Here is an 11022-nt window from a genome sequence, read left to right as displayed (position 1 = left end):
GGGGTAATAACGTCCACCTTGCAGCCTTGTGAGGACTGAAAGAAATGAATTATGGGAAAGTGCCTGGCACGTAATAGGGGCTCAGAGAATGACCAAGAGGAGAATTTCAAAGGAAGAATCAGTGGCAGGGCTGAGGAAGACGGGTGAGGTTCCTGGCTTGTTTCCTCTTTAGAAGAAAGAAGTGGGCAGGGCCAGGGATGTGTTTGTATGCTGGTGGTGGTGGTGGGGTCTTCCTAGCCCTTCTTCTCAGTCACTCTGGGACAGCAAATAACCAGTCAGGGCCTTTTGCAGAGGAGTCCACTCAGGATTCTAATCTGTAGTTACGAAAGCTCCAAGAGTCCATGCTTACCCCGTGAGCTTTGTGCGGCCCCTATATGGCAATTGAGGTCATGTAGCTAAGCACAGTTCACCAATGAGGCAATGAGTTAAGAGCTCACCAATGAGGCAATGAGTTAAGAGTTTCTCCGCCAGCAAGTAGGTCAAATAGCACAAACGGTGGGGGGAAGGGGGGTTGGCCAAACGTACTATTTAGGGCTCTGTGGAGTAGTATCAGAAAGGGAAAAGAGAGATTTCTTGGCCTTAGAGCTTGTAATTTAACAGAGAAGGGAGAGAAAAAATAGCTATAGCCACCTAGGGTGCTAACTGTAAAGATCCAGTGGCCATACAACTTTTTTTTTTTCCCCTCGGAGACAGTGTCAAAATCAAACATTCGCCGAGGGCCTCAAACCACATGCCCAGGGTTGGGTTCAGAAAATACAGTCCCTGTTTCTCTTCGTGTATCGTTCTGGACTCAGCGCCGGAGCACCTTCTGTGCTCCCAGAATTCCCTCCCTGTTAGGAGTGTAGGTATACCCAGGGTTTGACGGATCTGGGTTTTCAAGTCCCTCACTCACTTTATTATGGCCTTGGGGAAGCACCTATCCTCTGGACACCTCAGTTTTTTCATCTTGAAAACGATCACATCACAGGGCAGTGGCTGTGATAATTTAAGGATGCTTTTTTGGACAGGCCTGTGCTACGCCCTCAGGATGAACGGACGAAGAGGTTCCAGTTTCTTCCTTCAAGGCAGTGGTTCTCCACCTGGGGCAGTTTTGCCCCCTCAGAGGACAATTGGCAACGTCTGGACACATTTTGGCTGTCGCTATTCAGCGTGGGACATGAAGATGCTAAATATTCTACAATGCATAGGACAGCCCCCTACCTCCCCCGGCAAAGTTCCTTCTGATTTTAGAATTAGAAGATGAAGATGGGCCCACTAGAGGTTTTCCTCTGCTGGGAAGAGGGAAAATGTCATGATCCTTATCGCCATGTTTACCTCCTCCTACTGCCCTTGATGTCCTGGTCGCAGCTCCCTGGGAGGACGCGCTTCCCACCAGGGGCAACCTGGCGGATGGTGCCACCCTCATCCATATACATGTCCCCAGTTAAGGACTTCCCGCCGCTGCCGCCGGGAGAGGGGCCTGAGCTGTGGAGTGAAACTGAAAGGAGGGAGCCCGCGCTCCTCGGGTCCTTCGGCAGGAAGGTGAGGCAGGCCCTAGGCAGAACGCCCTGGAGGCTCTGGGGAGATGCAGGGCTTCTCTGGGGACCTAGTAGCCTGCCTGGGGGCGACTTCCTGGAACAGCGGCTCTAGCCAGCGCACAGCCTGACCGTCCAGTGCCAACACCCCAGGGCCCGACGGCAGGGCACCAAGGAGGCGAAAGACTGCTGGCTGCGCCAGGGCGGCCCCGCCAACTGGCCAGCGACCGAGGCGGGCGCCCGGGTCCACCGTCCCCCGCCCCCCAAACTGGCCGTGGTGGCCCAAACCTTCGAAGGGACCCCAGGGCAGGAGGGGGCAGCTTGGTCTTTCCCCGCCTAAGCCCGGGAGCGCACTCCAGCTTCCCCCCGGCTGCGCCTCCCCGCGGTGGGATGCGCGCGGGACCGGACGGCGACGCTGACTCGGCGGCGGCCGCGTGGGCGGCGGGGGAGATGGGGCCACCCGTCGCCCCGTGCTCCGGGGCCAAGATCTGGTGTCGGGACCACGTCTGTGAGCCGAGCACGCCCCCGCTGGGCTGGGTCTGCGGCCGGGAGCACAGGCGGCGGCGGTTAATGATTAATCGCTGACCACCCCGCCTCCAGCCGTTCGGGAGCGTGCGCTCCCGGAGGGTGGGTTTGGCGCGCCAGGGCCAGGCAGCCGGGAGGGGAGCGCCCGGGACAGAGAAGGGAAGGGCCTGCGCGCTGGGGCCTGCGGGCTGACTGGCTGCAGCGAGATTGGAACCTCCTTCCTCCGCGCTCTCCCCGCCTCGCCCAGACACACCCCCCCCAAACCCCACCCTCGGCCGCCTCCAGCCTCGGCTAGGTTGGGCTGCTCCGGGAAGTTTCCGTGAAAGCGCCCGAAAGCCTGTTACCTTTTCCAGGTGAGCTGGAAAAAGCCCTGCACCCACGCTAGTGAGCTGCGGCCGAGAACTTCGGGCCGCGCGGGGAGGAGGAAGGGGAGTTCAGAAGGTCTTTGGACGCCGCGGCCTGGCCGGCTGTCTTCCTCATGGCTTCGCCCAGCCGTCCTGGCAGTGACTGCTCCCATGTCATCGATCACAGCCACGTTCCCGGGTTCGAGGTGGCCTCCTGGATCAAAATCACCCTCATCCTGGTGTACCTGGCCATCTTCGTGGTGGGCATCCTGGGGAATAGCGTCACCATTCGGGTCACCCGGGTGCTGCAGAAGAAGGGCTACCTGCAGAAGGAGGTGACGGATCACATGGTGAGCCTGGCTTGCTCCGACATCCTGGTCTTCCTCGTCGGCATGCCCGTGGAGTTCTACAGCATCATCTGGAATCCCCTGAGCAAGCCCAGCTACACCGTGCCCTGCAAGCTTCACACGTTCCTCTTCGAGGCCTGCAGCTACGCCACGCTGCTGCACGTGCTGACGCTCAGCTTCGAGCGCTACATCGCCATCTGCCACCCCTTCCGGTACAAGGCCATGTCGGGGCCCTGCCACGTGAAGCTGCTGATTGCCTTCGTCTGGGTCACCTCCGCCCTGGTGGCGTTGCCTTTGCTTTTTGCCATGGGAGTCGAGTACCCCTTGGTGAACGTGCCCAGTCACCGCGGTCTCACGTGCAACCGCTCCCGTACCCGCCACCACGAGCAGCCGGAGAGCTCCAACATGTCCATCTGCACCAACCTGTCCAGCCGCTGGACCGTGTTCCAGTCCAGCATCTTCGGTGCCTTCGTCATCTACCTCGTGGTCCTGTTCTCCGTGGCCTTCATGTGCTGGAGTATGATGCGGGCGCTCACGAGGAGTAAGCAGGGCACGCTGGCCGCCCAGGGGCAGCAGCTGCAGGGCAGGAAGTCGGAGAGCGAGGAGAGCAGGAGCGCCCGGAGGCAGACCATCATCTTCCTGAGTGAGTCCTGGGTGGAGGGCCTCCTGGGAGCCGCCCTCACCCCCCCACCCCCACCCCCACCCCCACCCATCACCGCCCGCGGTCCTCTAAACTCGAGTCTTGCCTTGAGAGTGTGAACCTCAGTTCGTTGAGGCTGAAGAGGCATGGATCTGAGCCTCTGCATGTTTCTTCTCTCTGCTTTGGGGACTTGGGTTATGGTCAAAAGAGCACTAGCCCAACAGTCAGAAGGGCTGGCTGGGTATGTTCCGCAGTGGCGGCTGTGCGATGGCTGGCCAAGTCACAAAATAGCCTGGGTAAAATGGAGATAACACTGAGAAATGTGAGGGTCCACTTAGGTAATATGAGACAGGTGAAAGTCCTTTGAGAAGGACCCAGTTCTGTGAAGATGGAAGGCAGCATCCTTATCTAGCCCATCTCCTCCTTTGTAGAAACGAGGCTGTTGGGAACACACACAGGCTGGGACTCTAGTCCCCCAAAGTGATTTCCTACCCACGTCTTAAGAAACTGGAGCTCTCAGACACACACTCCCCAAGGTAGTGCTGGCGTGTTTGCCCTGGTGGATCTGTTTCTTAACACAGAAACATGGCTGGACCGGCTGGCTTGTTTGTCTGATTCAGAAAATCTGACTTCACAGATTTCCTGAGACTTGATTGATCATCCCAAATACCAGTTCCCTTGCAGAGAACTCGCTTTGTTTTCCAAACTTTTCTTGTGATGCAAATATTTAAAGTCAGATCCTCCTGTGTGCCAGGAAGGAAGGGGTCCATGATCAGTAGCCCCCCAAGGCCTCAGAAGAGGGGCCTGGTGGGCTTTCATGGAGACACACCACGTGTACTGGAGCAAAGAGTTTTAAAAAAGGTCTTTTAGCGGAAAGAAGAAAAAGATATCCTTGTGGGTGTGTGTGAGTCAAGGGGGAGCTGTTAGGGCAATGTTTCCCCTTTTCCCCAGCTCCCTTTCCAGTGTGGCATCAGAGAAGGAATAAATCATGGTGCTGTTTGTTTTGGTGTGGGAAACCTGAGAAACAGGTTCTAGGGCAAGGAGTTAGGAAAGAAAATTGGAAGGCACTTGAAGAGAAATGGAAAGAACTAGGTATTGTCCCAGCCATGCCCCTAGCTTCTGGTGTGTCCCTACAACTGACCTGACTTGACTCTGGGTCTGTGCGAAATGACAGGAGGGCGTTTGCGGTGTGGGGGTGCCGACTTTGCATCAGGCACTGTGCTCTTGGCTTATATTTCCATTTCATAGAGGAGCAATTTCAGGCTTAGAGAAGACCTAGTTCAAATGCACTCAGGTGCAGCTCCCAGATTCTAACCTTGGTTCTCAGCGTGTTACCGAGTCCAAGCTCACACTGCTGGCCGCACAGCAGGACAGTAAATTGAGAGACTACGTGTTGGGGCCAGGAATAATGACTTTATTCAGAAAGCCAGCAGAGCGAGAAGATGGTGAACTAGGGTCCCAAAGAACCATCTTACCTGAGTTAGAGTTCAAACTTCTTTTATATTTAAGGGGGAGGGGGTGTGGCTGCTTGTTGCAAACTTCTTGGTGCCGGAATCCTTTGTTCTTGCAGCTGTACATGTAGGTCAGGTCAGGATGTTCCTATAAACCTCCAACAAGACAGATGTTATTCTCTGTTCTGCAACTTTTTATCTCTATATGAATGGAAACATGTTATATCTTGAAAGGTCAGAGCCTGGAGAGTGGGCCATCCTGTATATTTCAGGCTGTAGGCAACATTCTTGTGGCAAAAGCAATAGAATACAAAGGTTAAAGTAAAGGAAACAGATCCAAGATGGAGTCAGATTTGTTCTTTGCCATTACAAGGGCAGGGAAGTGAGTGGCTGCCTGTGGCTTTTTCACAGGCTCATGGGGAAAGGAAAATGAAATAAAGCAGGACTTTGATAAGGTGTTGCAGCCTTTCTGGAAATTGGAGTAAGGCGTCTGTAGCAGGTGACATTGTCTAGGGACTTAGGAAGGGCACCCAACCCAACTCAATCTCTCTTGTCCATTGGCTTCTGCCCAAAATATTCCAGGAAGAAACGGACATTGGATTTGCTTGAACATCTGTTGAAAGACTAGTTCTTCTTTCCGCCATATACCCTTAGGCATATTTTAAACTTTTAGCAGTAATTTATACTTTAGTATGAATGAATTTCCTTTTTTTTTTTTTTTTTTTTAACTCTCCCACCCTAATTTAGGAATTAAGACTGCATTTGACCAAGGAAAAAAATAATTGATTCATCTTTGTTCTCTATTGTACCAATCTCTTTTTATTTAAAAAAATTTAATTTCTCTGAATAGATGTCTCTTCTCCTAGTGGGTATTGTTCCAAGTTGAAGTCAGTCTCCATGTTGGAGTTATGTCTCCATTCAGACATAAAATCAGAATGTCACAGACTTTTATGTAGAGACAAATAGGAACTTGGAGATATCTCATCCAGTTAGTAATCACCTGGAATGAGTCTGGTCTCTCAGCTGCGCTCATTCTTTCCTTCTTGTTCTCTCCGCTTTCTTGTAACAACTATGTATTAATCACCCACTGTGTTCCCAGCATAGATTGTTGAATGGCAATCAGGTGCTCGATGTGTGATAATGTCTTGGGGGAATTTACCATTTGTATTTAGCCCGTTTCCTCTGCAGTAGGTTTCCAAAGCAGTTCCTGCAACTCTTCCCACTCCCAGTGAATTTCAAAGAGCTTTTAAAAATAGGAGCCTCACTAATTAACTCAAGTTAGGAAATAAATTAATGGAGTGAAGAGGAAGAAATCATGCCCTGCATCCCTCAGATTGATACAATGCAATTTACTTTGTGTTTCATGAAACTTATGCTTTGGGGCATTTTTAACCCAGAACAAATGAATATATAAATTGTTTAGAAATCGCTGAATTTAACATAGTGATTTAGCTGTCTTTTTAGCACTTGAGTTAACAGATGTATCAAATTAAAACAAATATTTGCTCATTTCAAACATTTTGCATTTAATGTGAAATGTAAATGACAACAGCACAATGTCTTTGGAGCTCTGGAGGCAACAAAAAAACAATTAAGGAATTTCCCCCCTCATTGTTAAAAATGCTAACTTCTGCATAACAGAAGGGAAATTCATAAATCTAGCCAAGATGAGGAAGTCTATGCAGAACATATTAAATTTCCTTTCTGCATCTTTTGCTATTGTGCCTGACTCTAGCTGAGGTGCTGGGCTGGTGAATAATGAAAACAAATTGGGAACTCTGGGAGGGAAAGAGATGCGGGGACACCTCCTAGCTCTCAAGCAATTTGCAGGAGAAAACAATAATAATGTGAAAGTACACATTTCTGGACACATGAGTGTCCCTTCTTGCCTCTTGTCAGCTCAGTGAGAAATCAGTACTAGACTTATTTCTTTTTGCACGGTCACGGGTAATATGACTTGTCCCATGCCAGAACAGAGGTTGCCTGGTCTGGATTCCTGTCTCTTCTGGAGGCAAGGAACTGGTGCATTTGTCTCTTTATACCTTAGATGTTGAGAATATGCAAAATGAGTCTTCCTTTCAAGAGGGTTTCCCAGACCTTCCATCTTTTTTTTTTTTTCTTCCCAGACCTTCCATCTTATATTTCTGAACACTCACTTGGAGTTATTTTCAATGCGTGGGGCACCCAGGTCCACAGACACTCGTGTTTGTGTCTGTTGCACATGTGGCTTGCTGTCAGATGTCACCCACTCAAAGTGGAACAAGAGTAGTTTAAACGGAGAGTTGTAATTTGTAACTTGCAAGAGCGTAAAGTGATTGGGACTAGGTTACGCCTACCTCCTAAGGACCTGTAGGGTAGTGATGGGCTTTCAACCATAGTTATGAAAATTTTTTTTTACAGATAATTGTGAAATTACAAAATTAAAGAAACGTCATAGAGGCTTAGGACTCTGTAATAGGTACACTTTTTTTTGGCATTCTGATTTGCTCTCCTGAGTCAGAGGGAAAGGGAAGGAGCCGCAGAGAGTGATGGGAATTGCACATCAACTTGTGTTGATCTTGGAGAATATCTTGAATGTGGACTTAGCCCCAAGTGTATTTGGATGGAAAGAAGATTGAGAGCTGCTGCTGAACTGAACTACTCTAAAAAGAAGGTTGACGCATATTTGGATATTTGTGGGGTGGGCCAGAGAGAAGCAAGGAGGAGATCAGAATCATATCCTCTGGGTCTGAAGACCTCAGATGTGAGGTCAAAGTCACGTGTTCACGGGAGAGACTGAGAAAGAAAGCTGAGATGTTGACAGTGGCTCCTCTTTGCAATCAGTACCTGAAACAAACTTCAAATTAGTTTCTTAAAATGGAGTCCAAAATTTCCCATGAAAAGAGGTTTTATTGGGGTGTCACTGTGAAAAACAAAAGTGAAAATTATGAAAAGAAATTTGTCTTATATTTTATCATAGTTTCTAATCATATGTGAATTCTTATAATAATTCTTTTCAGAATGAAACAAGTGCTTCACTTGTAATTTTTCCGACAAAACAGTTGTGATAGCCATTGTGTTTGATTTTCTGGAACAGCAAGATTGTAAAGAAAGTTTTCTCCCAAGAGCTTCTCTTAATTCGTTGCTATTTAATTCATCCTCGTTGAAGTACCTGTTTTAGCATCATCCTTGTCAATTTCCCATTGTTTCAGGATTAACTGGTTTAATTCGGCCAGACCTTCCTTTGTCAGTGGCTTGTCATTTGATTCATGTGTTTCTCTAGCTTCCCTTTCATTGACTTCATGAAGTTCTGCACCCCACATACAGGCCATAGGCAGAAATATAATTAATTGAAAAATCAATCTCTATACCCTTGTGTATATCAACTGATGACATGAAAATGAATGCCTTAAAGTGCTCTGAAGTGCCCAAAGAATTTTTAAATAATTGTTTTCCTGACTAGTTTAAATTCTGGTCTTACTATCATGTTTGTGTCATTAATTTTCTCAGTAAAGGCTATTTCTGTGGTGTAAAGGACTAAGCCAACTTAGTCTCTCAGGGAAATATCACCAGAAGTAAATTTACTGACATTTTTAGAGTGAGAGATTATTTTGACTGAAATGTTTGGATATTTCAGGACAAAAGTTTTGCCTCGAGTATTCGGCTTGCTGCCTCTGTTCTCCTCCTCCCTTTACTGGGGTGGATGTGGCTATAATAAACGGTGCTTCATGTTTATTTTTCTATTTGTGATATCTGTCATAAATTGCAAGTGTCCTGTGATCACCCTGGCAGACAAATATAATAATGCTGCTTTATTTGTATAATCAGGCTGCCTCAAAGATTTCATTTCTCTGTTTGAGAGATGCATCGTTCCCGTGGAAGGGAATATTGCAATCCCAGTTCCCATTCATTAGCAAGCCTGTTCATCTGTCTTAGTTGCATGCCTCATGGGGGCTGCCAAAGTGTAATAAGACAGTAGAAGCCTTCATCGAGCAATGCATTCAGCTTATTAATGCTAAAACCACTCAGAATAAAAGCCATTTGCGTGTAGAGACAGCACAGAGGAAGCATATTGAATTGGGTGTCAAGGAGCCCTGTCCTGCCCCACTAGACAAGGTCCTCTGACCCACCACTTGGATCACACTGTCATCTCTCTCCGCCTTTTCCTTCTGCCCAGCTCCCCTGCTGGTCTGCAACCCTGCGACAACCCACCTGACTCTCCACCTCTACTCCTTGGCTGCGAACTGAGCACTGAAGAAAAGACTGGTTACCACTGCTGCTGTCAGTTCTTGTAAACAGACGTGTTCAGCCTTACCTGGGCCCTGCTCGCTGATAGCACCTTCCTTTGTAGGGACTGTCAAAGAGCTTGAGCTCCTGGAGCCCCTTTTCTACTTTGAGGGACCTTGATTGGACATGGCATCACTGGAGGAATGTCTGCATCTACCCTCGCCTAGGCTGTTCGTGCTGCAGCTGCTGGGATCCCATTGATGCCCCCATTCCCAGGCCCATCAAGTTCAAGTCTGTTAATGGCTTCCCATGGCTTTTAGGTCAAGGATCAAAATCCTTAACATAAGACCTCGTGGTCAGCTGCCCCTCCAACTGCATCGGGTGCAGTTCTCCCATTGTGTTAGTCTGCTGGAGCTGCCATGACAAAATACCACAGATAGTGGGGCTTAAACAGCAGACGTTTATTTTCTCACAGTTCTGGAAGCTAGAAATCTGAGATCTGGGAGATGGCAGGGATGGTTTCTGGTGAGACTTCTTTGGTTTGCAAGTAGCAGCTTTCTTACTGAGTCCTCACATGGCCCTTGCTCTGTGAGCACAGAGAGAGAGATCTCTTTATCTCTTCTTTTTGTTAATAAGGAAGCCAGTCCAATGAGATTAGAGCCCTGCCCTTCTGACCTCATTTAACCTCAGTCACCTCCCAGAAGGCCCTGTCTCCAGATACTGTCACATTGGGGGTTAGGGCTTCACCATATGAATTTGGGGAGCACAGTTCAATCTATAACACTCCTTAATTTCTCTGCCCCATTCCCCCCTTTAAATCCTTCAGTAGACCATGGCCAGGCTCTCTCTTACCACCTGGTCTTGGCATGTGTTGTTTTCTCTGCCTGAAATGCTCTTCTGCCTCACTCCATGCTCTACCTGACCCCACCAGCACCTTCACCAAGCGAGAGCATCTTCAGATCTCCCCCTGGGAAGCATGGCCCATCCTCCCTGACTTAATTTAACCTCCCTTGAAACAAGACTCACAGTTATAATCTTACATTTAATGGTGAAATCATTTGATTGATGTCTGCCTTCCTTCTGATTCCTTGAGGGCAGGAGCTATTCTTAATCTTGCTTCCCACTGCCCTTCATCCTAGCATAGGGGCTGGCACACAGCAGATGTTCAATGAAATTTTGTTGACTGAATAAATACCTGAACACGCCTGAGCTTGGGATTGGGGAATGATGTTCTATTTTCCCTTGGGTGTGCTTTCCTCTAGAAACTTACCATTCCTCAGAATTTTTCTGATTAGTCCAAACCTAAAGATGCTCTCTTGAAAGGGATCTGATTCTTCCCAGGCCTCTGAAAAGTCAAGCCATCGTGGAGGACATTTGAGATTTTATCTCCCCTGAGCCAAGGAACAGTCTGTGTTAATCAGCCCCTGAATATCAGCTTTCACTATATGTACCTGCCGGAAGTAACCCTGAAATGAAAGTGATTAAGGTGGTGTTTAACAGTGCTTGTTAAACTCTGTTTCACCGGATGATAATGGAATGAGACAACTTGAAAAATTATTTCTTAGCAGGCCCTTTCACCACTTATTGACAGGGGTGTCCTCAGGGTGATGGAAAGAGGATGCAGCGGGGGCAATGTTTTGAAAATATTCAACCAATATGTTTTTATTTCCCCCTTAAGTTGCATTCACTGGCAGCCTTTTCCCTCAAGTCTTAACCGGAAGGCTTGTCACCCTAGGGAAGCAAAAAAGCAGGTACTGCCTTGTCTAAAGGTATTGTTTTCAGTTTTGAGCCCGGAAGCTGGACTTCTTGACCTCTATGGCTAGGCAGTTGTCTTGAAAGCCAGGTTTTGGGAAGGGTGAAGAAAAGACTTCTAAACTCCATAGTCTCTTCCTTTTTTTTTTTTTTTTTTTTTTTTAAAGCTGTGTCAGGCGGCATGGAGGATCTTAGTTCCCCAACCAGGGATCGAACCTGTGCCCCCTGCATTGGGAACGCAGA

At 48.4% G+C, this 11022-nt stretch overlaps 1 protein-coding gene across 1 annotated transcript in view; it reads left to right on the top strand.

Annotated features, from left to right (window-relative positions):
• The first annotated feature begins 2171 nt into the window (after positions 1–2171).
• The window catches only part of GPR39 (G protein-coupled receptor 39), a 235857-nt gene continuing 227006 nt past the window's right edge, over positions 2172–11022 (top strand). Inside the window, exon 1 of the mRNA XM_059927628.1 lies at positions 2172–3373. Within this exon, the coding sequence (XP_059783611.1) occupies positions 2518–3373 (856 nt within the window). The 5' untranslated portion in view covers positions 2172–2517. The remainder of the gene's footprint in view (positions 3374–11022) is intronic.

Source organism: Balaenoptera ricei, chromosome 7, assembly GCF_028023285.1.
Source record: "Balaenoptera ricei isolate mBalRic1 chromosome 7, mBalRic1.hap2, whole genome shotgun sequence".
Classification (NCBI taxonomy): domain Eukaryota; kingdom Metazoa; phylum Chordata; class Mammalia; order Artiodactyla; family Balaenopteridae; genus Balaenoptera; species Balaenoptera ricei.
The sequence above is the reverse complement of the archived record's forward strand: the minus strand, read 5'-3'. Positions and strand labels throughout refer to the sequence as shown.